Source organism: Crocuta crocuta, unplaced genomic scaffold (genome assembly GCF_008692635.1).
Source record: "Crocuta crocuta isolate KB4526 unplaced genomic scaffold, BGI_CrCroc_1.0 scaffold152, whole genome shotgun sequence".
In the NCBI taxonomy this organism is placed as follows: domain Eukaryota; kingdom Metazoa; phylum Chordata; class Mammalia; order Carnivora; family Hyaenidae; genus Crocuta; species Crocuta crocuta.
Genome location: NW_027528798.1, coordinates 3,630,599 through 3,658,334, shown reverse-complemented (window position 1 = coordinate 3,658,334; position 27,736 = coordinate 3,630,599). Strand labels below are relative to the sequence as shown.

At 41.9% G+C, this 27,736-nt stretch overlaps 2 protein-coding genes across 3 annotated transcripts; both read right to left on the bottom strand.

The window, feature by feature from the left end:
• Positions 1-612: 612 nt before the first annotated feature.
• Positions 613-12,003, bottom strand: LOC144224516 (CKLF-like MARVEL transmembrane domain-containing protein 2B). The gene is made up of 4 exons (XM_077755523.1): positions 11,574-12,003; positions 9,012-9,170; positions 2,499-2,597; positions 613-1,780 (listed from the first exon to the last, which is right to left on the bottom strand). The coding sequence occupies exons 1-4, from the start codon at positions 11,964-11,966 to the stop codon at positions 1,775-1,777; spliced, it is 657 nt and encodes a 218-aa protein (XP_077611649.1). The 5' UTR covers positions 11,967-12,003; the 3' UTR covers positions 613-1,774.
• Positions 12,004-12,363: 360 nt separating this feature from the next.
• On the bottom strand, positions 12,364-27,457 carry LOC144224517 (chemokine-like factor). Of its 2 annotated transcripts, XM_077755524.1 has the most exons (4): positions 27,279-27,457; positions 25,375-25,533; positions 15,348-15,443; positions 12,364-12,545 (listed from the first exon to the last, which is right to left on the bottom strand). In XM_077755524.1, exons 1-4 carry the CDS (start codon positions 27,348-27,350, stop codon positions 12,429-12,431), a joined length of 444 nt encoding a protein of 147 aa, XP_077611650.1. In that variant the 5' UTR covers positions 27,351-27,457; the 3' UTR covers positions 12,364-12,428. The 2 variants fall into 2 exon arrangements, with proteins under 2 accessions (XP_077611650.1, XP_077611651.1); XM_077755525.1 differs by lacking the exon at positions 25,375-25,533.
• Positions 27,458-27,736: the final 279 nt, after the last annotated feature.

The window sequence follows — 27,736 nt, the reverse complement described above, 5'->3', positions numbered from 1 at the left end:
CCCCAGCGAGGGGTGGGGGTGGGGCCCCCGCCTGCGTGGGAGGGGGCCTCAGCGCTGGACCCCTGTGCACGCGTGGGCTGGAACCCTGGGCGGGGTGGAGACCCTGGCCACCGCGTCCTGGGGCAGCCTCGCCCCGCAGCGGCCGCAGGAAAAGGAAACTCGACTTTTACACAAGGCAACACGAGGAGGCAGAAATGTTCTCGATTTAGCAGCTCTGATTTTATGATCGCATGTGGGCCAGAGTGGGTGACAGCACATGCAAGCTAAGTGGTGGGATTACCCGGAGGGATGAGGCATGGACGGTTATGTCCGCGAGGATGCCCCTTTTAAAGGTGCAGCCTTGGTCAGGGATGGGGCCGAGAATTCCCGCGAGGATGTCCCCTTGAGCTGCTGTGAAGGCGGCCGCGACGGTGGCTGCGAAGGCTGCCGAAAGGATGCCCGGCGCGATGGGTGCCTAGAGGCGGGTGCCGGCGAGGGTGCGGCCTGGGGTGGTGAGGTGGACCCCGGCTCGGCTGCTGGCGCTGGCTCCGGNCTTGCGGGTGCCTGTGTGGTGGGCTCCAGGGGCCGGAAGACATTGGTTTCAACTTCGAGTCCCAGGACTCTTTTCACTGTATCCCTCCCCAATTTGGTGATCATAATCCCATCGAAGATACACACGATTGCCGCTGTGAGACACAGGGACTGCCGGACACAAGACCATATACGGGAAGGAAAGGCTGGGTTATTTTGCAGCTTAACAGCAACCTGTCTTCCCTATCCCATCCCCTCTGACCCTGCACTACCTTCGTGTCTGCTCAGCTGGCTGCTGCGGCGCATTCCGCTATTCCCAGAGAAAAGGGTTTTGGAAAAGGTGGGCTTTGCTGCCAGCAATGACCTCGCCTGATGCCTGAGACACCAGGAAAGAACTAGAGAAGATTACTGACCTTAGGGAGGCTCCAGAGAGGGATGGGGTCCTGAGAAGGACCTTTAGTGGAAAGGACTCCTGGGCTATGTTTGAAAAGGGCAGGAAGGAGTTCCAGAGGGGACCAACTGGGAGGAAGAGAACTTCAGATACTGGACAGGGTTCTCCAAGGATTGTAAGGTCCCTGAGACCTGGGGAGCTAGTGAGGGAGGTGGCAGAGTTGAGGCTAGAAGTGCAGAATATGGGACTTTATCAGGAGGAGAGATCAGGTGCCAGAGTGAGAAAGCCTGCTTGCAGTAGCCGCGAGGCGAATCAGACTGGAGGCATAGAAACCAGTGCGGTGTGCTTGGGGGCTCCTGCTATTCAGGTAAGAATTGATGAAGACCAGAATGTGGGAGCCCCTGGCAGGTAGAAGGCTTGGTGGCTGAGTTAGGAGATGGGGACCAGCAGCTCCATAGCAAGCATCCCAGATCCTAGATGCTCCCCAAATCCTGCCCGCTCCAGATGTTTTTCCTTAGCATCACTTAATCTTTGGCTGCTTCAGAGATGGTTTCCTAGGTAGGTCTTGCTCCAGCTAATCTGTGGGCTCCCACAGGGATAAGGGACTCTGTCCTCAGCCTGGGCCTGGAACAATCCAGTGGGACTGACAAATATTTACTGATTATGGGATGAATTCAAAGAACTCAAACTTTTTTTTTTCTGGATTAATTTCTGTTCCCAGTACTTCTTGAACCAGAGTCTCTCCTCCCCACTTCCCACCCTCCATCTTCAAAGCATTTAATCTGTCATTTCTTGTGCTCTTCATATGATGAAGATTTGAGCCTCATTTTGTCCCAGCCTTGTGTCCCAGGGCAAGGTATTTAACCCCAGTTCTCATATCTGTAAAAATGAGAATTATAAAGATTAAGTCAGAACATTCCATGCCATGTGTGGGGCACATGCTTGGAGTTAGCTTCCTTCCTTCCTGAATAGGCTGCGCCATTCACTTTTAACAATGAGGTTTTGTTTTTTCTATTCATGTGTTTTTCTTTTCATGTGCTTAAAAAAATTTTTTTTTAATGCTTGTTTTTAAAGAGATTTTTTGAGAGAGAGTGAGAAGGAATGCCAGCAGGGGAGGGGCAGAGAGAGCAAGAGAGAGAATCCCAAGCAGGCTTCCACTGACATTGCAGAGCCTGACATGGGGCTTGATCCCACAAACTATGAGATCATGACCCGAGCAGAGATCAAGAGTCAAATGCTTAACCCATTAAACCACCCGGGCGCCCCTCATGTGCTTTTTAAAAATACAATTCTCTCGTCTAAAAAAGTCAAAGTTCTGTTTATAGACAAGAACACCTTGTTGCAACATTTAAAAAAAATAGTGTGTACAATTCTAAAAAGGAGAGTTTGTACCTATTTGGAGAATGAGTATTAGAATGAAGATTTTCATGAGCTTAGAGTTTATGCGACTTCACATCTTCTGAAGAAGTAAGTGCAAGAAAGAGAAGGGGTGGTGGTAGGTATGTTACTGTGTAAATGAAATAATCATTGTCAGTTTCCCTTTGCAAAGAGTTTTGAAACACTGATCTTAACTGCGGTCATGAAGGCTTCAACTTACCCCTCCAGCATAGAATAAATGCCTTCTTTCCATTTCTTGCATTGCCAGGATGGCAACTATTAAAAGGAACACAGCTGTAATGAAACTGTTGATAAGATCCTGTAATACAAAATTGACAGCTGTCAACTTTACATGAAAATGTGATTTCACAAAATACTTAAGTTGGCCAGTTACCCACCTAAGGATGGATGCCTTTTTAAAACTTTACTTTTGATTAATATTAAGAGGAACCATTAGCAGCATAGTTCTTGTATCTTCCAAGACATGAGTTTCTGTGATTTTAAGGTCCTTTGTCAGCAGAAATGGATTTAGTTTCATTAAAGAACACCATTTAAAAAAATAGCTGACAATTTTCCCATCATATTCTTCTTAAAGGGCACAGGAAAATGAGCATGAAAATAACCTAGAGGTAGGGGGCCTACTGAAATTGGACTTCCATTAATGTGATTTTTAAAAAACTTATACTTTAACCTAATGTCAATTCTGCATTTTATTCCACAATACATTTTTTTAAAATATTTTTTTATTTATTTCTAGGAGAGATAGAGAGAGACAGCGTGAGCAGGGGAGGGTCAGAGAGAGAGGGAGACACAGACTCTGAAATAGGCTCCAGGCTCTGAGCTGACAGTCAGCACAGAGCCCGACGCGGGGCTCGAACCCACGAACCGTGAGATCATGACCTAAGCGAAAGTCGGATGCTCAACCGACTAAGCCACCCAGGCGCCCCTCCACAATACATTTTTAATATGAAAATTAAATTTTAGATTAGCACTTTACTCATTTAATTGCACTCCCAAATCTGCAGGTACAACCAATACTCTGGAAGCTGGGTCTTATTTATTCTGTAGGTTCTTATATCCCAAGAAGGAAGGAACTCATCTGAGGAGCAGGCCTGGTATTCTTGAGTGAATGTCTGTGCCATTGACTTTTGCTCTTTTCCTAAGAAATGGCCATATCTGAGTGTGCCCTGGCATTTATAGGCTGTCTTTGTCCTTCCTTTTGGATTTCAGTACTGAGTTCTTTAATTGCTAACCCAGTCTACTGATTTGTGTGCTAAATAAAGTGTGAGGATGGTAGATGGGAGCCACTCATGAGGATAAGCAGAGGCTGGACTTTGGTAATGGAGCAGTAATGGAAAAGTGGGGGTGCAATGTGTCAGTGGCACTAGTGTGGGGAGGGTCAAAAGCCTGGGGTGATAGAACCATGATATGGGGCTGACAGCTAATTGGAACATTTTAAGTCCTTAAGTCTTGATGTCTTGACTTGGTAGCATCAGTCTGTCTGGTGCACTTGCCCAAATACAGCAAGGAGCCTTGCCATCATGAATAGAATAGAATAAATAGAATCATAAATGGCTCTAACAGAGCTCTTCAATGTGCCATGTGTTTCCCGGTCATTATCTTACTTAACCCTCGCAAACACCCTCCAAACTCAGTATTGTTTTGATCTCTATTTTAAGAGGACGTAGCAGAGGCTTAGAGAGGTTTATTAAATTGCCTGAGATTGGTTATCTCTCAAGGAGTTAGAGTTCCCTATTGTCTATCGCCTCCCATCAGAGACCCTCAAATAAGAAGGAAATGAACTATCTCCTCCCCGCCCCCATTGGAAGTGCAGCATCCATCTTGGGCATTTTCTGTGGAGAATGGGTCACAGAGGATGCACATGGCATGGGACATGTACGGTGGGAATGAATTTTGTTGATTAACTCTTTTGCCTTGTCAGTTCCTAGGTATGTGATCTTGGCCATGTTTTATCGTCAACATGCTCAGTTTTAATATGGAGATAGTGATTGGGATTCATTGGATTGATCTGAGGATTAAATGGTGTAATGAATTGGAAAATACCAGATGATAAATGCCTGGCATCTAGTGGGTCATGAGAGTTCATCGTAATGTGGACTTAACGATATTTGCCCTCAAAATGTACACAGTTGGTGAACTTTCTGCAAACCTCAGGTGTTCTTCCTGTTGGGATTGCTGAGCAAGGAGCCCTACCCCTATTATGGAATATGACTTGCCTCTTGGAGGGGCACTAATTATTTGGGTACCTGGTGGGTAACACTGAAAGGGGGACAAGGAGCAGGGATGGTGAGGGTTAGAAGTAAGTTCCAGCGGGTTCTGTGGGCTGAATGAGAGGTCTGCCCACAGTGGAGCAGGTACATGGGCTTACAGTTTTGCGAGAAGGTTAGTGCTTTAAGATTGTGTAAACCAATATTAAAAAATGTGAACAAGGACTTTTACAACTAAGAGGCAGAGTGTAAACTTTTTAAAATTAACTTTTAAAAAGTAACTATCTGTGGCCATAGATCATTGAGAATTTAGATGAAAGCAAATGAATAATGATAATACTAATAAATCAAATGCAGACTAGGCTTCGCTAGCCAATCGTTGACTCTCTGTCATAATTCCAATCTCTTCACTGGAATACTAGATGTTAGTTTAGTCTATCCTTACTCTAGTTTCCTCTGGTCCTTGCTTACAAGGAAGTGTTCCCCTGAACTGTCCTTTGGCGCCAATGTTTGCCTTATTTCTAACATTTCTTTCATAGCTCACATTTCTTGAACACTCCCAGTGTGTTACATACTGTGCCAGGGTGTTAATCTCAGTTGATTCTCACAACAAACTCTCATTATCCCCAGTTTATAGATGGCTAAGCAACATGCTTGGGGTCGGTCACCCAGCAAGTGGCGAGGTCTCTCTGCAGCCTGAGTTGAGTATCCAGGGGCCTTCTCTGGACTGATCCCCCTTCTCCCTTTTGTTTTAGACAAATCATTGTGTTGGCCTCATCTCTGATGGGGCAGGAGGGGGGGGGGTGGGGTAGAGTGAGAGAGAGGGAAGGAGGTGGGAGAGATACGTTCTCTCCGATGGAGTAAAACTGCATCTAAGCCTTTTCACAGGCAGGAGGACTTTATGAGTAAAGACAGTGAGTGCTATCTTTACTCATCATCTTTTCTTCCCCCCTTGACAATACCCTACTGACTCAAGTAGCCTTCTCTGACTAAAATGAGAGATGGATCTGTTACTCGACTATTATTTTTCCATAAAGCTCCCAAATTGCTGAGATAAACAAAATTGTGTAGAAGTATAACTGGGCAAGAAAGAGATGCTTTAATGGTGAATGCTTATTTTTAAAAATCACTGCATATTAGAAAAAATTTGAACACTATTTGTTTTATAAAATATGGCATTTTAACAAGAATTTGTATATAATAAACATTGTAAGTATTCAACTATCTGCAACTTTCGTTGATTCCATTTGTGCCTGGAGTTCTCCAAACACATGGCGTAACCTGATCAGAAACTACCAGAACTGTGCTTTTTCCTTAATCTTATTTGAAGTGGACATTCTAAAGCTGATACTTCCTACTTATAAATGTAAAGATATTGCTGGTAGTTTTGGAATCATCACTTATATAGAGTTCTAGTTTATTTATTATGTTTTTTTTTTTATTGCTTTCTAATGGCAAAAACATCTGCTTGACCAGAACTCAGTCTCTCTGACCATATTGGATAGTACTTTTTATAATGTAGAAATGTTAAAAATATGGACAATTCAGAAGGTAATTACAGTTCATACTTTTCTTGGGTATGTTGACAAATGACACTAGATTAGCAGGTAAAATTGATGATGAAGTATAAGCATGAAGACAGTGACCCCACCATGGGTAGGGTGTGGAAAGCTGTGTTCTCATTAGCTCTGATGAAGACCCATGATATTAAGTCAAGGAGTCTGAGAGGTGAGGCCCTTGGCTGTCAAGGTCACTGGCATAGCCTTCACAGAAGGAAGATGCAACTGAGACTGGGGTATGGGTCCCCAAGCCCAGGCTACATCATCTCTTCAGAGAAGGAGGCATTGCCATAACAAGGCCCCAGTCTGTATGAGGTCAGTACTCTTGACGCTACCCTGCTGAACATCTGAAGTCCTGATTTATCAAACTTTCTATTTCCCTGCTGGGAATTTTCATCAGTAGCCCCTTACCAAACAAGAATGGGAATAGAGGAATAAGGAACTCTATATTCTTGTGAGCCTTTGGGGGAATCGCCATTTACAATCAGTACTGCTTACCCTAATCTTATGCCGTGGGGACACCAAACCGTCTTGCTAGGAAAGCAGGACTGAAAGACGTGGCGACTGTGCTTTCTGCATCCCTCTAGTGAGTGGGCGGTCCTTTGAGCCTATACGGAGCCCTAAAACAGGTTCAGTGCGAAATAAGGCACATGTTCCCTGTCTTCCCACACTGACCTTTCCACAAGGTCCCAAGGGACTTCTACAGCTTGATGCCAACACATTTCCAAGTCCGCCTACTCTCTGAAGTGACAAGGAGTTATCTCATAGGCACCAAACCACTGTTTGGTTTGTGCTGTCCCTAAACCAGCACAGTGCCTCCGGTGCCAAGGCCTCCCTGTTACCACCCAGCAGTAACTGCCTTTCTGAACAGTCTCATATGTACAAGTCCTTCATCTTACAGAATCTGAAAGGGAAGATTAGAAAGGAAGGGATAGGATAGGAGAAGACAGTTTGGATCCTGTTTTGATGAGCCTTTGAAAAAAACTTGCCAAGTCAAGTAGATCACACACCATCTGACCAACTATGTCGGTTAGTACGTGGTGGCTTAGTACGTGCACTGTTAGTCAATGGAACATTAGAATAGCTGATCAACCCACTTAGTTTCCCCAACTATGAAGCTGCTGGGAGCTTACCAGACATATTTATGTGTTCTTCCAGACTCTGGCCCATATACCGGAAGATAGTAGTAAGAAAAAGGCAGGGACTCTGAATCACACTTTGGGCTCCCATAGTCATCTAAAGGAAGGAGAATGTTCTGACTCAAGGATAGAGGTAGCAAAAGGGGGCCTGGCTTTATCAGAGTTGACCAGAGGCCTGCAATTCTACAAAAGCTGGCCTGAGCTGTCCTGACCACTAAAAGAACAGCTCCTCTCACAGGACCTTCTTGGCTTATTCTTAGGAGCCCCCAGTTGTTGCCTTTGCTTGAGACACTTCCTAGATACTCCCCTGGACACTATAGAAAAGCATGGTGCCTCAGGCGCCATCCAGGTCTCCAGCTTTACGGCAGTGGACCTTTTCTCAGAGGGCCCTAGTCCTCCTGACCACAGCTGTTGCCCTTGGTGCTATGGAGCCCTCACTCACCTACCTTAAGGGCCTGTACCCACCCCTCAGGATAATCAGTTCACCTCCGGCTCCACATTTTAAGGAAACCATGAAGAAACAGGAGAAGATACAGAGAACATAAAATTTAGGGACTCTGAGGACGGCAACAGTGAAGGGGGGATGGAGATAGAGAAACCATCGTAAGGCAAAACGCCTGGGTGAAAGCCAGGCCTGAGTCAGACAGGCCGGGCTCAAATCTGAGGTTCCATGTGAGTGCGTATTGCCACTGGCAACTTTATCTAGTTTTCGCATCTGTTAAATAGGGAGTGGGGGCATCTACAGCCTCACCGGGTTGTTGTGAGGATTAGATAAGGTAACACGTATGACAAAGTATCTGGCACGTGGTGTGTGCTCAAAACAGTTCATTTACCTGCCCTTCTCGAAAATCTCCATGGGCAGAGATTTTCATTTCCCTTCAGAAACCTCTTTATTGTCACAGCTCTCCATAGCTAAGAGGGCCTTCCGTATGTCCAGTTAGAGTTGCTCATATTTTCCTTTGTCTGCTTCCTGTTGTTCTGCCCTATGTGGGCTAAAGAGAGCCCAGCAGCCTTTTCAGAAAATCCCTCATACCTTGAAGGAAATATTTTGAGTTTTAGCTTAATAGCAACCAATCCTACCTTAAGGTTAGAAAAAGGAAGTAGGATGTGGGAGAGGCCTGAGCTATAAGTTAGGATTTCACAGTACAAGATAAAATGTTAAAAGCCACCCAACTACTTTATGGGGTCTGACGGACGCTTTGCAAGTGAATGTTTACTTTGTGCCGAGCACTGTGCTATTTGTTTTAAACACACTTAAGTGTTACAGAACCCTGTCAGGGAGTTACTATGACCACCCCTTTCCTTTGCTGAATTTCCTAGATGGGGAAGCTGAGGCTGTCTGGACACAACTGTAGTTCTCCTCTAGTCTGCGAGGATGCAGAACCTCAGGCTCCACAAGAAATAGGATTTATCCGAGATCTGAGGGGTTAGCTTCAGGAAGTTTGCAGTCAGTAAAGAATATGAAATTCCAGAAAAAGCTACTGAAGAAGGCAACACCATCGTATGGCAGTGTGTGACTTCATATGATGCCCCTTTGGGAGTATGGACCCTTCATACCCCTGAAAAGACGGACTCCTGCAATCTTTCAGGGTACGCGTGACAAGTTTCTACAACTTCGCCATGGCAGCTCTTGCTTTTGCGGGGGAAGTGTTTATAATTTGTTAGAGCAGTTGCTCTAACAACACCCTGTTGTAGGTCAGTTAAGTCCTTTTCCAGAGAGATAGCTCTTTGGTTTTCTCTTGCAGGGAGACGTTACTCTGGGACTGCGGGCAAAGGTTACATTCAAATTATGAAAATGAACACTTACGAGTAAGGACCAATCTAAACAAATCAGCAAGTGGTGAAGGGTTAGCATATATGTTATAATAAAAAAAAGAACGATGCAGATTTCCAGAACTGTGATGGCTATATACAACTCATGGGTTTTAGCAGTGATGAAACACGCTAATGCTCCTATGATGAGACCCTGCAATAAAAGAAACAGGATTTGTTTTAGTGCACATGGGCTATTAGAAAACAAAGCAAACCCATAAACTGTCAGAAGGTAAATCTGACCAAATGGCAATTGCCTATATTATTTTGTACATACATTTTATTTGTAAAATTTCTCATATTTTCAAGAACTAAAATAATACATGGAAATAATAAAAATGCACATTTAAGTATAGAAGAATAAAAAATAACACCCATTTCTTTCTTCTTCCTCAACACACCCTAGTCTATTTCCTTTTTTTTTTAATGTTTATTTATCATTAAGAGAGAGAGACAGAGGGTAAGTGGGAGACAGAAAGGGAGACAGAGAATCAGAAGCAGGCACCAGACTCTGAGCATCAGCACAGAGCCTAATGCAGGGCTTGAACTCACGAACCATGACATCATGACCTGAGCCAGAGTCGGATGCTGTAAGCCAACCAGCACCCCTATTTCCTTAAAAGTAACAGCTGGTCACAGTGTTTATTTCATACTGGAAAGAACATACTGGAAAGTACATGCAAGTAAAACAGAGTAAATATATGCTGATCTGATAGAGTGAGGTAAAGCCCCAGTTTTCTTTCCAAACAGTTGTTGATTATCCCAACATCATTTATTGGGAAACACTAGTATGTCCCCCTCATTTGAAATCCAACCTTTATCATGTACTAAATTCTTATATGTATTTGGATCTAGTTGAGACTATTCTGTCCTAATGAGTTGCCAATTTCTTCTCTAGTACTTTTGAAATTACAGGAAATCCATTTTATATTATATTATTGTCTGACCTAATCCCCCTTTCAGCACTCATTCTCAGATTGTTTATATCCCCCATGTCTGTGTCTTGGTTAAGTTCCCCAAACTAAGCCTGGTTTTGTTTTTAGTTTTTTTTTCGAGAGAGAGAGAGGGAGAGAAATCAAGAGCAAGGGCGAGGGGCAGAGGAAGAGAGACTCTCAAGCAGGTTCCACGCTCAGCATGGAGTCATACTTGGGCCTTGATCTCACAACCCTGAGATCATGATCTGAGCCAAAATTAAGAGTTGAACGTTCAAAGGACTGAGCCACTTAGGTACCCCATAAGCCTGTTGGCTTTTTTTTTTTTTGAGAGAGAGTGGGTGCAAGTGAGTGAGAGGGAGAGAGAGAGAATCCAATGAGGGGCAGAGAGAGAGAGATAGGGCACAGGTGAGCAAGGGTCAGAGACAGAGAGAGAGTGGGAAAGAGAGAATCCCATGAGGGTCAGAAAGAGACCCTCAGAAATGTTGAATTTTGTCAAATGTGTTCTTTTCCTTATTTGATATAATCTCCTAATTTGTTCTCCTTTTACCTATTATATATTGGGTTAGTTTAATAGAGTCCTAATACTGAATCATTATAGTGCATTTTTTAAAGTATTGATGAATATTTTCTGCTAATATATTGATACTTGTTCTTGTTACTTTGATACCAGTGAGATTTCTAATTTTCTTTTTCTGACTTGGTCAGGTTTTGATATCAGTGTTCCACTACCTTTTTTTTTCTTTTTTCTTTTTGGAGAGAGAGAGAGAATGAACAAGGAAGGGCAGAGGGAGAGGGAGAGAGAATCTTAAGCAGGCTCCACACAGAGTGTGGGTCACTCCTCGGGGCTTGATCCCATGACCTTGGGATCATGACCTGAGCCAAAATCCTGAGTTAGATGCTTAACCGACGGAACCACTTAAGTGCCCCAGTGTTACATACAACTTTGAAAAAATAATTCAGAAGGGCTTCTTTCCTTTTCCATACTTTGAAAAAGTTTTAGTAGTATCAGAATTACATCCCATGAAAGTTTGAAAGAGTTAATGGTGTGAAGAAGCCTGGCCCTGATATATTTTGAAAGATACTCCTGTGATTAGTTCTCATTTTTCTTCTGTGTTTTTATTGGTCTGATGAGGTTTTTCTCTATTCTGGGTCAGTTTTGGTAATTATATTTTCCTAGAAAGTCAAGTATTTCGTTCAGTTACTCATTTATTTGTTTTGCAAGGTAGTCTTGGGTATCCTCTCAGTTTCTTCATCCTTTGTGATTATTTTCCCAGTCTGGTTTTTAACTTTAAATAAATGTCCTCTCTTCACTTTTTTCTCCCCTATTATACCGGCCATTGGTTTATCAATTTTGGTCAATTCTATTAGTTTTGTTTGCTAATTTATACATTTCTGATATTATCTTCACTGCTTTCCTCATTCCCTGTGTGAGGGAAAACCTGAGGAATATAAAAGGAAAAACAGTGCTGATTTAGTAATAGGGTTGAGTGAGAGGAGGGGAAGGGTGGGGCAAAACAAAGGTGGCCGGCAAAGGGAGGTAGGGAAGCTTTCCGGAGGTGGCCCCCTCTGGGAATCACTTCCTGAGGCGCACCCGCCCTGCCCCACCAGCTCTCTCTGCTCACCAGCCGCAGGATCTTCAACACTCCCGTGGGCAGGAAGAAAAAGTCCTTGAAACTGTCCCTGAATTTGAGCGGGACTTTGGCCCGTTCTTCGGCACGCTTCCGGATAGCGGCCTCCCCTGCGCTCTGGGTCCCCTGCGGTTGCTTTCCCCGGGACGCCTGGGAGACTGCAGGCTGCGCCCTTGCGACTGCAGGCGGCGGCGCATTGGGTGCTGGAGGCGCGGGGCGTACGGGCTGCCCTGAGAGGGAGGCTTGCACCGCCCCCGCAGATTGCCGTGGGCCCTCTGTATGCTGCCGTTGTTGCAAGTCCCCTGAGGGTGCTCTGGTGTTTGGGGCATTTTGGGTGGTCCCCGAGCCTGACTTGGTGAGGCTGGCCCTGCCGCCCTGAGTCTGCATGGCGGCGGCGGCCAGGCCGTGTGGGAGGCCCCAACGGCTGCCGGCCGCCCCTCCCTCGCGCGCACCCAGCTCTCCCTGCCTGCGGACAGACCAAGTCCTCCAAGCCACCCTCTTTGCCACCTGGGACGCGATGCCGCTGCCCAGCCTGGGAGCTCCCTGTCCCTGCAATCCCACACCTCCGTGCTGCCAGCCAGCCAGGAAGGGGGCTCCGGAAACCATTTACGTTGGTCCGGCTGCGTTCTTCTATGCCACCCCAGCCCCGGATCGGGAAAGCCCAATCCGATCAGGTCCTGGTGCTCCCAGGGCTCCCTTGGGAGTTACAGTATGGGTGAGCGCTGGCCACTCTTCTTCCACCTCCCATATTGAGATTAAAGTGAGAACAACTGCAGAAAATATGTGAAAGAATAAAGAAATATATTTAATAGTTGCCATCAACTAAAAAGTAATATAAAATTACAAAACTTATATTTTGTCATGAATAGGTTTTTTTTGATAAGGACCACTTGGATTCCGTAGAAGCTTCCGGTAAATAAGGGCTCCGTCGGCAATACAGCACACTGCTGCCAGGAGTCCAAACACCTGGAAACAAACACACTTTGTCATTGCTGTGACCATGGTCTGGACTTGGGTCATTCACATAGGCTTAAATGGTCTTGCCCACTGGCTTCCTCTCCTGCTAGGGTACTGAGATTGCTCCCTCAGCTTCCACCTAATACTAAAAGGGGAAGAGACTTCAGAGATCATTTTATTCTTACTTCCAAGTTTTCCCAATACCTGCCTAGAGAAAAAGATAACTGAGCAGAAATAATATTGAGGTGGTGTGAGCTCTGAAATGCTGGCCTGGATCTCTTGACTTGCTCCGACATGTCCTATTTAGAGCCCTACTGAAGATCATGCACTTAACATACACTTAACTAATTCTAAATAGGCCTCAGGGGAAAAAAAATTAAGGTAAAGAGAATAAGCTAGAACCAGGTCTTTAGGTACTCTGATGGCTATTTGAAAGCTGGGCCATGGTCTGGAAGTTGGGCTTCTTGGCTCTGGATAACCACTCCATTTTCCATTCTGAATCTCAAACTCAGCTTCTTAGGTTCTGACCACACTGAGTACCTCTTACCTATCCTGTGCCTCTGGTACTCTGCATGTTGCTGGTTCCTCTACCCGGAACCATCCCCCTTTCCTCCCCTGTATTCCTGACGAATTGAAATTTGGCTGCCAAAGAGAGGTAGTTGCTTCCTCTTTTCTGTGCCCCACAGTACCCTGTCAATAGCTTATAAACAGCTGTTTTCATTTCTATAAACAGCCGTTTTCATTTCTGTTTCCTGTATTAGGCTCTAAGCAAGTTGAGGATAGGGTGGGCTCATGGTCTACTCTAGTGCTGTCCAAAAGAAATATAATGTGAGTCACCAATGTCAGTCACATAATTTAAAATTTTATAATAGCCACACTAAAAAGGAAAAAAGTGAAATTAATTTTAATATTTTGTTTAGCCCAATTTACCTAAAATATAATTTTGACATGTCATCAATATAATAAAGCTATTATGAAATATTCTACATTTATTTTGTAGTAAGTCTTTGAAATCCAGTGTGTATTTTACGTATATAGCTCATCTCAGTCAGACCAGCCACATTTCCATTGCTCAATAGCCACATGTGGCTTGTGGCTACTGAACTGGACAGCACAACTCTGTACTTTGTCAGCATCCACCAAGGTGCACCTTTTTTTTCCTCTTTCAATGTTTATTTCTGAGAGAAAGAGAGAGCAGAAGTTGAGGAGGGGCAAAGAGAGGGAGACAGAGGATTTGAAGCAGGCTCTGCGCTGAGTGGCGAGCCTGATGAGGGGCTCAAACTCACGAACTGTGAGCTCATGACCTGAGCCAAAGTCGGTAGCTTAACTGACTAACCACCCACGCGCCCCCTCAAAGTACACCTTTTTAAAGAATGAACCTGAATGAATAAAGTACACATGACCTTTGAACAACNTATATAGGAACTTATATTTGGTTAACTTCAGTTTTTGGGTGAAGTCATATTCCTTCACGTTAATCAGGGCATATACTCATACAAAAATATTTTAAGCCATTAGGTACTATATACTGGCGTAGGAGCGCCAAGGATGAATACAGTGTAGANACCTTTTTAAAGAATGAACCTGAATGAATAAAGTACACATGACCTTTGAACAACGCGGGTTTGAACTGCATAGGTCCACTTATGTATGGATTTTTTTTTTCCAATGTAGTACAGTACGACAAATGTATTTTCTCCTCATGATTTTCTTAATAATGTTTTCTTTAGCTCACTTTATTGTAAGATACAGCATATAATACATATGATATAGAAAATAGGTATTAACTATTTATGTTATCAGTGCTTCTGGCAACAGTAGGCTATTAGTAGTTAAGTTCTTGGGAAGTAAAAGTTTAAAAAGTTTCAACTGTGTTGGGGGTCAACGTTGTAAAGGGTCAACTGTAAATCCTGTGCCTTGTCCCTCTTTCTTTATAGTAGAGGAATAAGATTAAAGACAACAGGGAAAACTTGCTGTTACAGCACTATCATTTCTAGAATGATTTTTATCCCTTATGAAGTTGCTTAGGGCTTAGGAAGGAGATGAAAAACTATGGATTCTGACATAGATGGCTGGCTGAGAATGGTTGGTTCTTCCAAGTGGCCCACACCATGGAAAGATAAGGAAGTAGGATGGAGATTTATTTAAGAACTTTCTAATTCACATCTTTAGATCAGAATCTAGAAAACCCAAATGATTTTGAACCTCCTATAGGAAATCTCAGAAGAGTATCAGATGGAACTAAAACCATATTATTTGACTCTTTTTTATTTTGGCTTGCCTTCCAGGATCAAGTCTGATTAAACTGCCTTGCTTCTCTTCAAGCAATGTTCAAAATAATATAAGGCTTCTTCTAACCTTATCAGGAGACATCTTGTATTACATTCCATCTGAAGAAGGATCTGGACAAGAAATAACTGAGTTCAGAGCAGTCTGTCTCACCTTAACAAGTGGTATGTATCCTTTTCTTTAAAAGGGAGAGCTATGAAAGTCATCCATGGCTTTCTGCTTGACATCAAGTTTCTCAGAGCTAAGTGTAATGTATTCCAGTAGCTTTTCTCAGTCTAGTCTAGCTGGAATATATAGGAACTTATATTTGGTTAACTTCAGTTTTTGGGTGAAGTCATATTCCTTCACGGTAATCAGGGCATATACTCATACAAAAATATATTAAGCCATTAGGTACTATATACTGGCGTAGGGGCGCCAAGGATGAATACAGTGTAGATTCCTGTTCTTCTATATATTTTTTCAAGCAAATTTGAATTCTAATTAAACCTAAAGCAAGAAATCAGGAAGGCCTCCACTTACCCCTCCAAGCACTATAAATGTTGACGTTTCTGGTATCAGTGCCAATACAGATATGATTATCATGAATATTGTTGTTACCATTGAGTTGATAATATCCTAAAACACAGAATAGAAAGGCCAGCTTTACATAAAGATCATTAAAAAAAAAAAAAAAAAGAATCTGCTGCCAACAGATTTGGAAACTTCCATTTTATTAAATAAACTTAGTGGGTTCTTTTTTTTTTTTTAGGAAATTAAACTACCACAGTAGAATGACACCTATATTGTATTTGGTCTACAGTGATCCCTAGTGTTTCTCTTAATCTATGATATACCAATCATTTAACTACTTAGGCGTATTTCTTTGTTTAAGAAACCCAGTGCTCATCACAAGTGCCCTCCTTAATACCCATCATCCATTTAGCCTATCCCCCATCTACCTCCTTCCATCAACCCTCAGTTTGTTCTGTAGTTAAGAGTCTCTCTTGTGGTTTTTCTCCTCCTCTTTCCCCCTCCCCCTACCTTCCCCTATGTTCATCTGCTTTGTTTCTTAAATTCCACATATGGGTGAAATCATATGGTATTTTTCTGTCTCTGACTTATTTTGCTTAGCATAATAAACTGTAGCCCCATCCACATTGTTGCAAATGGTAAGACTTCATTCTTTTTGATGGCTGAGTAATATTCCATTGTAGATCTATATATCTATATCTATCATACCACAACTTCTTTATCCATTCATCAGTTGATGGACATTTGGGTTCTTTCCATAATTTGGCTTTTGTTGATAACGCTGCTATAAACATCAGGGTGCATGTGTCCCTTTGAACCAGTATTTTTGTATCCTTTGGATAAAATACCTAGCAGTGCAATTTCTGGGTCACTGTTTTCCAGAGTGGCTATACCAGTTTGTATTCTCACCACTATACGAGGATTCCCCTTTCTCTATATCCTTGCCAACGTCCATTGTTTCATGTGTTGTTAATGTTAGCCATTCTGACAGGGGTGAGATGATATCTCATTGTGGTTTTGATTTGTATTTCCCTGATGATGAGTGATGTTGAGCATCTTTTCATGTGTCTGTTAGCCATGTGGATGTCTTCTTTGCAAAAGTGTCTATTCATGTCCTTTGCCCATTTCTTCACTGGATTATTTGTTTTTTGGGTGTTGAGTTTGGTAAATTCTTTATAGATTTTGGATACTAACCCTTTATCTGGTATGTCATTTGCAAATATCTTCTCCCATTCTGTGGGCTGCTTTTTAGTGTGTGTGTGTTTTATTTTTAAATCATTTCCTTCGCTGTGTAGAAACTTTTTATCTTGATGAAGTCCCAGTAGTTCATTTTTGCTTTTGTTTCCCTTGCCTCCAGAGACGTGTCGAGTAAGAAGTTGCTCTAGCCAGGGTCAAAGAGGTTGTTGCCTGTGTTCTTCTGTAGGATTTTGATGGTTTCCTGTCTCACATTTAAGTCTTTCATCCATTTTGAATTTATTTTTGTGTATGGTGTAGGAAAGTGGTCCAGTTTCATTCTTCTGCATGTTGTCCAGTTTTCCCAACACCATTTGTTGAAGAGATTATCTTTCTTTCAGTTGAATATTCTTCCCTTTTTTCTTTTCTGTTCCATTGATCTATGTGTCTGTTTTTGTGCCAATACCATACTGTCTTGATGATTACAGTTTTATAATATAGCTTGAAATCTGGAACTGTGATGTCTCCATTTTGTTTTTATTTTTCAGGATTGCTTTGGCTATTTGGGGTCTTTTGTGGTTCCATACAAATTTATGTTTATTTATTCTAGCTCTGAAAAATGCTGGTGGCATTTTGATGGGGACTGCATTACATTTGTCGATTGGTTTGGGTAGTATAGACATTTTAATAATGTTCTTTCAACCCATGAGTATGGAATGCTTTTCCATTTCTTTTTTTCATAAATATTCTATAATTTTCAGAGTATAGATCTTTTGCTTCTTTGGTTAGGTTTATTCCTAGGTATCTAATTGTTTTTGGTGCAATTGCAAATGGGATCAATCCTTGATTTCTTTTTCTCCTGTTTCATTATTGGTTTATAGAAAGCAATAGATTTCTGCATGTTGATTTTATATCTGGCAACTTTGCTGAATGTACTAGTTCTAGCAATTTTTTGGTGGAGTTTTTGGGTTTTTTACATAGAGTATTATGTCATCTGCAAATAGTGAGAGTTTGATTTTTTTCCTTTCTGATTTGGATGCCTTTTATTTCTTTTTGTTGTCTGATTGCTGAGGCTAAAACTTCCAGTACTATGTCAATAGTAATGGTGAGAGTGGACATCCTTATTTTATTCCTGAAAGGGAAAGGCTCTCCATTTTCCCCCATTGAGGATATTAGCTATGAGTCTTTTGTATATGGCCTTTATGATGATGAGGTATATTCTATCAATCCCTACTTTATTGAGGACTTTTATCAAGAATGGATGCTGTATTTTGTTAAATGCTTTTTCTGCATCTGAGTGGATCATGATTCCCATCCTTCCTTTTATTAACATGGTGTATCACGTTGATTGATTTGCAAATATTGAACCAGCCCAGGAATAAATCCCACTTGATCATGGTGAATAATTATTTTAATGTCAGGTTGGATTCAATTTGCTAGTATCTTGTTGAGAATTTTTGTAACCATGTTCATCAGGGATATTGGCCTGTAATTCTCCTTTTTTAGTGGGGTCTCTGTCTGGCTTTGGAATCAAGACAATTCTGGCCTCATAGAATGAGTTTGGAAGTTTTCCTTCTGTTTCAATTTTTTTGGAACAGTTTGAGAAGAATAGGTATTAACTCTTCTTTTTTATTCAAAAACTTTTTAAATGTTCATTTATTTTTGAGAGAGTCAGAGCATGAGCAGGGGAGGGGCAGAGAGAGAGACATAGAATCCAAAGCAGGCTCCAGGTTCTGAGCTGTCAGCACAGAGCCCAATGTAGGGCTTGAACCCACGAATCAGGAGATCATGACCTGAGTTGAGGTTGGATGCTCAACCAACTGAACCACCTAGACACCCTGTATTAACTCTTCTTTAAATGTCTGGTAGAATTCCCCTGGGAAGCCATCTGGCCCTGGACTTATTTGTTGGGAGATGTTATTTTAGTTTATTGGGCGGGGGGGGTGGGGGTGGTGTCGGTGAGAAAGAGAATCCCAAGCACACTCTGCACTGACCGTGCTCAAATGCAGGGCTTGAACCTATGATTTGTGAGATCATGACATGAGCAGAAATCAAGATTCAGACACTTAACCAACTGAGCCACCCAGGTGTCCCATTTGTTGGGAAATTTGATTACTATTTCCATTTCTTTGCTGGTTATGAGTGTGTTCAAATTTTTTCTTCCTGTTTCAGTTTTGGTAGTTGGCACGTTTTTAGGAATTATCCATTTCTTCCAGATTGCCCAGTTTGTTGGCATTTAGTTTTTCATAATATTCAAATTGTTTGTATTTCTGAGGTGTTGGTTGTGATCTCTCTTCTTTCATTCGTGATTTTATTTGGGTCCTTCCTCTTTTCTTTTTGATATAAGTCTAAGAGTTTACCAATTTTATTCTTTCACAGAACCAACTCTTACTTTTGCTGATCCATTCTGTTGTTGTTGCTGTTGTTTCTAGATCATATATTTCTAGTGTAGTCTTTATTAATTTCTTTTCTTCTGTTAGCTTTAGGCTTTATTTGCTATTCTTTTTCTTGCTCTTTTAAGTGTAAGGACAGATTGTGTGTTTGAGACCTTTCTTGCTTCTTGAGGTAGACCTGTATTGCCATATACTTCCCTCTTAGGACTGCCTTTGCTGCATCCCAAAGGTCGTGTTTTCATTTTCATTTGCTTCCATTTACTTTTTGTCTTTAATTTTTGGGCTAACCCTTTCATTCCTTATTAGGATGTTCTTTAACCTCCATGTAATTGTGGTCTTTCCAATTTTTTTCTTGTAGTTGACTAAAGTCCCCTACTATTATTATCAGTGAGTTTCTTTATTTTGTTAGTAATTGATTTATATATTTGGGTGCTTCCAAGTTGTGAGCAATTAATTTTGAAACAGAGAGTGTAAGAGGGGGATTGGTAGAGAGGGAGAATCTCAAGCAGGCTGCGTGCTATCAGTGCAGAGCCTGACGTGGGGCTTGAAGTCACTAAACTGTGAGTTCATGACCTGAGCTGAAATCAAGAGTCAGACGTTGAACCAACTAAGCCACCCAGGGACCCTGATTGTTAGATCTTCTTGATAGACCCCTTAATTATGATATGCTGCTGCTTTTCATCTCTTGTTATAGTCTTTGGTTTAAAACCTAGTTTGTCTGATATGTCACTCAGCTTTCTTTTGGCATCCATTAGCATGATAGATGGTTCTTCATCCTCTCCCTTTCAATCTATGTCTTTAGGTCTAAAATGAGTCTACATTTCGGTTTAAATGTAGGCAGCAATATAGTGTTTGTTTTTTAAATCCATTCTGATAACCCTATGTCCTTTGATTTGGAGCACTTAGTCCATTTACATTAAGGGTGATTATTGAAAGATAGAGTTTAGTGTCATTGTGTTACCTACAAAGTTGATGTTTCTGGTGATGTTCTCTATTCCTTTTTAGTCTTTGTTGCTTTTGGTCTCTCCTCCCCACCCCCAGAGTCCCTCTTAGTATTTCTTATAGGGCTGGTTTACTGGTTATGAACTTTAGTTTTTGTCTGGGAAACTCTTTATCTCTTTCTATTCTGCATGACAGCCTTGCAGCTTAAAGTATTCTTGGCTGCATATTTTTCCCATTCAGCACGTTGAATATATCCTGCCATTTCCTTCTGGCCTGCCAAGTTTCTTTGGACAGATCTGCCTCAAACCTGATCCTGCCTCTTCCCCTGTAGGTTAAGGCCTTTTCCTCCCTTGTTGCTTTCAGGATTCTTTACTTGTCTGTGTATTTTGTGAATTTGACTATTATATGCCTTGGCGATGGTCAGCTTTTGTTGAGTTTAATGGTTCTCTATGTTTCTTGGATTTTGGTATCTGTGCCCTTCCCCAGATTAGGGAGTTTTCAGCTATAATTTGCTCATATAAACCTTCTCCCCCCTTTTCTCTCTATTCATTTTCTGGGACTCCTATGAATGTTATTCCATTTTTTAAAACATTTTTGTGTTTATTTTTGAGACACAAACAGAACATGAGCAGGGGGTGGGGGGGAGAGACAGAGGCAGACACAGAATCTGAAGCAGGCTCCAAGCCCTGAGCTGACGGCACAGAGCCCAGCACGGGGCTTGAACCCACAAACCGCGAGATCATTATCTGAACTGAAGTCAGATGCTTAACCGACTGAATCACCCAGGTGCCCAATAATGTTATTCCATTTAATAAGTCGTTGATTTCCCTAAGTCTACCTTCATGATCCATATCTTTGTTCCCTTCTTCAGCTTCATTATATTTTCCATTTTATCTTCTATATCACTAATTTGTTCCTCTGCTTTGTCACTCTTGTTGTTATGGCAACCATTCAGGTTTGCATCTTGGTTATAGCATTTTTAATTTTGGCCTGAGTAGACTTTAGCTCTTTTATCTCTGCAGAAAGGGATTCTCTAGAGTCTTCTATGCTTTTTCCAAGCCCAGCTAGAATCCTTGTAATTGTTTTAAATTCCAGTTCTGACATCTTATCTTAGATCTGTATGATTAAATCCCTGGCCATCTTTTCTTCTTGTTCTTTTGGTGTGAATTCCTCCATCTTCCATGGGTTGTTTTTCCATTCGTAGACATGCAGCTTTGTTCTCTAAGACCTCTGATTGATTTCTTAGGTGTTCATATTGATTTGAGTTTTATCTAGCTGTTTGGGGGAGAAGGCAAGCTTAGGGTTGCCCTACTCCCCTGCCATCCTAGTCTATTTCTTTTTTATTTAAATGTAGGTGGAGGAAGAACTCATCTGGTTGGGAGTAGTTGATGTATAGTGTGGAAGGTTCATAATAGAGTAGTACACTGGAAGTCGGAATGCTAAGATAAAATGTGGAGTAGTTTATACTGTAAATCAAACAGCTTTATAATGTTACTAAAATGCAATTAATAAAAAAGCTACACACACTTGGCAGAAAGTGGTAATTTTCATGAAAAAACTGACAGATCTGTATGAAATGGCTGACTGATTATGCTATTATCTGATGATGTAGCTCATTCATTTATAATTTCTAGAAACAAAGCATTTGCCTTCTGAACAATGGCTTTAAAGGGTGCAACTTAGGTTCTGAATGGATGTATAGTGTGGGAAAGATAAATGGTCTATTCTGAAATGGTTTATATCTGTTTGCAGATAACTGTAGGCAGGAAGGTATTAACAGAAATATCAGATTTCAAACCTGTGGTAACTTAGAAACATGGTTATTAAAAAGAAAATAGGAAGAGGTACAATGGGAATGGAGCAAGATTAGATGCAGAGAGGAAGAAAAAATTTCTCATTTGTGAGAAATATTAACTGTTCTAGGTTAATGCTTCTCTGTGTTGGATACTTTGCTCTGCTTCAAGGCAAGCCACACCTCTACTTCAGATAGACAGCCCTGCCTCCAGTGAGTAATTCAGGTAAGTGTATATGAATGGCTTTGGATAAAAGTGGTGTTCTAGGTAATGTAGAGAACTACAGGATAGAAAAGGATGCACCTGTCTTAAAACATTGATGATCCCTAATGGTCATTTAAAACATTGTTTTTATAATGAAAACCAAACATCAATATATCATGATGTAGAATGTTAATTTAATTACAAAAATGGAGATTTCACAGAAATTTTGAGCCTGTATTTAGATACCATTGTAAAGACCTGGGTTGGTTCACTTTGTGTCCTGTCATTGGAACACTTGAGGTTAACAGTCAGAGAAGGCCTGCTCTACACACTGTGACAGTTACTGCAACTTTGGGACAATGATAAACATAATAAATCTAAATGCATATGACCAAGCCCTTTCTTAGTTAGTAAAGACAGTGGCCATGAGGCAGAAGTACTTACAAGTTACCACTGCATCACTGCATGATTAATCGGAATCTTCAGCCATCTTTGTGTCCTTCACTTTGTTAGAGTAAAAGAGCTCCAGGAAATTCCCCCATCTGTGCCCTGGCTCCTGTTCTCATTTACTACTCTGTAGGGACTTTATTCTATTCGTTACCATTCTTTGTCCCTGGCCAGGGTTCAACTCGGTGGCCCTGAGTTATAGCTGTAGTTACAAGTGTAATTATAGTTGTCTCTCTTCCCTTGCTCAGTCTAACTATTCCCTCAACTTTACTATCACCCGTCCACTTGAGGCACACCACTCTGGTAAAGGGGCCTCTTTAACACAGTAATACATATGTTTTTCCAGGACTTATTTTTCTCTCTTTACAGGAGATAATATTCACCCCTCCTTTTTGAAATGTTTTCCTTTTACCTTCTGTGACACAGCTCTCCCTTGGTTTCTCTCCTGTCTTTCTCTGGCTACTCTTCCTTTTTCACCCCGTGTGTTGGTATTTCCCAGTTTTACCTTCAGCTTGCTTTCCCCTCCCTCTGTGCCAGTTAGACCAGTCTCAGAGCTCATTTACCATCACAAGGTGATGACTTCCAGCTTTAACTCCTCTCTCTCCTGAGTTTCAGACCGGTTTTGAACATTTCCATCTGAATATTCCATAAGCAACTAGAACCTAGTATTTTCCAGCTAAACTCATTGCATTCTTCTCCCTCGCCCTTCCTTAAATCTATTCTTTTTCCTGTACTTCCTATCTCATTATCATCTCAAGATATTTAAATGGCAGGTAATCTTAATCTTTCTTATTTACCTAGGCCTATCAATTCTACCCCACTAACCCCTTTCTCTCTCCAGCTTCTGTTATGACCCTGATCCAGGCTTTTATAATTTTCATGCCTGGATTATAGAACCAAACTTTTAAGTGGTCTCTGAAACCTACCTCTAGTTTTGTTGCTCTTTAAGCCGTTATTGATACTGCCACCAGCAATCTCCTAAACTGTAAGCTGCTTACATCACTCTACTACTTAAAAAATTTTTAAAAGCTCCCAATGGCCTTTGGGTTAAAACACAGGGCATATAAAGCCTTGTATGCTCTGACCTTCTCCTGCCACTCAAGCCTCCACTCTTGCCCTCTCTTCTCCACAACTCAATATCCCAGCCATTCAGATCGAAGTGCAGCTGCTTGAGGGTCATACTCTTTCCCCCCTAGCCCCTCACATAAACTGCTTCCTCTATCAGGAAAGCCTATGATGATTTGGTCCCCTTCTACTGGTTGGGTGCCTCTACACTATCCTGGGTATACATATATTGCAGCATCTGTTACACTGAATTGCTGGTCTATCTTGCTTCTTGACTACACTGAAAATTTCACAGGTATAAGATTTATCAAAGAACCCATTATAGAAGCTGGGATTAGCAGGCACTTATCACTTGTTGAACAACTGATTCCATTAGATCAAGAGCAGAGAGGAATTTGGGTTTCATAATGGAATAATAATCCCATAGCTGACCATGTAGCAGCATTTTTCCTTTTTTAAAGTAGGCTTCATGCCCAGTGCAGAGCCCAACACAAAGAATGAACACATGAGCCTGAGATCAAGACCTGAGCTAAAATCAAGAGTAGACACTTATCTGATTGAGCCACCCAGGTACCCCAATATAGCACCATTTCTAAGAGATTACAATATGAGCAAAGTTTGATCCTCAAGATTTGGAGACTAAATTTCAGTGTACTACTCATAGGACACTCTCCCTCCCAGTGTATTCTATTCAGCTAAGAGCTCCAACTGTATTACTGGGACAGGTAATAACCTCCAGAGAATTATAGTTTGGAGAAAAATAAATACTAAAGTGTATTAATTTTATTAACCTTGGAAAGCAGAACGTGAAGAGCAACTATACCATTTTTTGAATAAAGAGGATATGGACCATGCTCTTCGTGTTCTTGCAGAAATCTCTGGAATAATTTAGTTTAGCCCTTTCTGCTCCTAAATGACATTATGTACTCTGAGGGCCAAATGATGAAGGCATTGTGATCTCTTTTCCTAGACTTCCCTCCAGTCAGGTCCAGCTCTACAGTGTGATCAAGTAGTTTGGAGAGATGCTATGAAGGTCTTCTCTGTTTTCCAGCTTCCTCCTCTTGGGATCTTTTCAGCTTGTGATTAGCTTGAAACGTTCATCATTGGCCTTCAAAAGTGGTTCTAGAAGGTACCACCTGAAGGCATGCTTATGGTTTTAGAATAACTCTAAAGTCCTCTCTCCTTAACTAGGGGGTATGAGCTTGGCTATCAGCACTTTGGAACCCAGGAGGATGAGACAAGTGCAGCAGAGGAAGGCTTCAGTGCAGTTGCCAATCCAAAGGTGGGAAGGGCAGCAGGGGATCTTAGGAGGGAGACCTACAGAGACAGGATGTTGGGGATAAGACTTGAAAGAGGAGAGAGAGGTAAAGACACTGTTTTTCCTAAAACTGGGTAAGAGTCCAGGCTAAAGGGACACGTTCATCTTAACTAGTATCTTCAACCTGCCTATTTTGACAGTTTCTAGAACCATTTAGGCACTCCACTGGGCAGTTATTCTAAATGCTATAAGTATCGCAGCTGAAGTTCATATGCTATTAAATAAGGTTGTACAAGATAAGTTAATTATTTAGTATTAATGTTTCCAGAATTAAGTAAGATAACATTGTGCTTTAATTCAGCCTTCCAAATTATCTGGGTTTTCCATTTAGTGATCAGAGATGTGCAAGACGTGGATACTTGGGCCTCCATCTTTTTCCCCAATTTTGAGGCCATATCAACATGTATTTAAAAGGGAGGTAGAGATTAAGAATGTGCTATAATCTTATTAACCATGATCTTAAATTTAAATTTCTTTAGAAGATCTATACTTAAGTGAAATCTCCTGACAGAAGGGTCAGTCACATCTACTAATAGATGGAGCTCAGTGCTCTGTGGTTGCACCAGAGACAATACAGAACACATTAGCAGTGGATAGAGTTCCTCTTTCCTAAGCCTATCAGACATTCCCTAAAGGCTTAAGAAAACCAAAGCGTAGTTTCACTATGACAGGAAAAAAGTCTAATAGAACTGAACACTTACAAGCAAAGGCCAAAATAAACAGTCTATTAATCGATCCAGTCTCAGCATATATAAAATTATGAAAAAGAAAGTAATAGTGACTTCAAACCCAGTGATGACAATGTACGGTTCAGGGGCTTGTGCAATGATAAATAAGGCCATAGATGTCACAGTTAGTGCCTATAAGGATAAAACAAACAAACAAACAAGGATTTATTCAATATGGAATGCAAGTTTAAGCTGTAAAATGATCTAAAATGATCTAATTTTAGTTTTAAAGTAAAATTAGGCTAAATGGGCTTATGCCATATATACACACATCTAAAAGAGGAATGACTAAAATGTATGGATGTTGACTTCACTTTGTGTTTTAGAGAACTAGGTATCCCTCTCTGTTATTCCACTTGCACAACTAATACCATCACTTCCCACATTTGTTCCCTTGATCTTTTACTACTACATATCTTCTTTTCTCTCTGAGACCTTCAGTCTCTTCTCATTGGCTCCTTTCCTCATCAAACTATAAACATATCCAAGTTGTCTTCTCTTAAAACACACACACACACACCTTCCATTCATCCTGCTCCCCAAAGAAACTCCTGTTTTTTTACTTTTCTCTATAATGCTTTTCAAGAAAGTCTGTAAACTGACTGCTAGAATTCCTTATCATCTGCTCATCACTCCTTAACTCTTAGTAAGCTGGAATCTACTATCAAATTTAAACTTAGAAAATTTCCATGAAAAACACTGGGGAGCAAAGTTTAAAATAAATTGTTAGAGAAAAACAATTCTCCAAAGAACTCTGTGGAGGAAAAAAGGGAAAAAAAAAAACCTATAACAATTCTGATGTTTCACTTTTTTACATACTTTCTCTTACCTCAGTAGAATGCAATCAGAATTGATAAAAATTTTAAGTGAAAAAAACCTTGATAATTAATCTCATCCAATCACCTCATTTCCAAGTGAAGATATATATAGAACACAGAAATGTTAAAGTGAACTAAAGGAAAAATAAGCTGATAAGTGCCAGGGAGTCTGTCGATGTCATGTTCTTAGGAGCTGTCATGTTATAGCTCTATCCAAAGTCTCTATGATCTTAGAAAATGGTTTTGTCAAAGTAATTTTTGAAACCTCTCTCACGCATTTGGACTTGTATTATGTTATAGTTATTTCTCAGAATCACAGACTTTTTGGTGTGGGAGGGACAGTGTATGCAATTTGTTCTACCCACTCACCTGAAGTTTGAATCTCTTTTACAGCATCCTTGCTCATCTATGCCTGTTACCTTTGCTGTTCGGGAATATACTTCCCTTTTCAAGTGGTGTGGCCATTTAATTTGGGCAACTTTCCCAAAAGACAGTTTTTCCTCATAGTAAATGGATCTGTTTCCCTGTAACTTCTATTTCCATCCCTTCCTTTAAAGAGAGAGGTCACCTCTTTAAAATTTAAACGTTATTTTTTTCCTTCTCCTTTGCTTTTCTTGAATTCCTTCCCCATATTCTCCCTTGACAGTCTCCACTGCTCTAACCAGCCAGGGCACCTTCCTCCAAATCATGGTTCATTCTCTCCAGACCTCTGTTTAGAACTGAGTGCAGGGTGCTTGCCAGGCCCGACGCCCCGAAGCGGGCTGGAAGCACCGCTGCCTGGCCTAGTAACCTGAGTAGCTGGTGTGCAGGGCCAAGTGGAGGCCACTCACGGCCAGACGTGCTCACTTTGCTTTGTGAGTCCGTGAACCCCTGAAGGGCAGGGCTGTGCCGCCTCTCTCTCCTTCTGCCCGCGGGGTGCACAGTGAACTGAACTGCCTTGCCTCCCGGCAGCCCTAGGTTGAAAGACAGGGCAGGGGATTCCTCTTTGTACTTGAGAGCCATCTCCCGCTGACCTTGAGCACGCGTCAACACCGCCCCCACCCGGTGGCCCGGCCTCACCAGCCGCAGCATCTTCACGTAGCCTTTCACGCTGAAGCAGAAGGGGTGATGCTTCTGCTTCGGCGTCTGCATTGCGTTCGCAGCCGACCCAGCAGCAGCACTGCTTTCCTTCAGCCCTTGTCCTCAGCGCACGGATCCGCCAGGCCTTGCGTGGCGACCGCAACCGTCACCGCCACCGCCCGCTGCCTTTCTAAGATTCCCGCCCTCGCGCAGGCGCATGCGCACGTCACAGCAGGCTGCACTCGTTGCGCATGCGTCCCACGGGAGCTGACTTTCTCGCCGCTGTCTCTCTTTCCGCGGGCTGGTGGGGTTTTCCTGCGGCGTTTTCGCCGACATATCCGGGAGCTACTCAGGCCGGTCCCTCTTAGCGTCGCCCCGCCCCGCACTGCCAGGCACCAATGACAGCTGCTCCCCAGCACTCCTTAAGGGCTTTCCTGTCGGAGAGCGCTTCCGGAGGC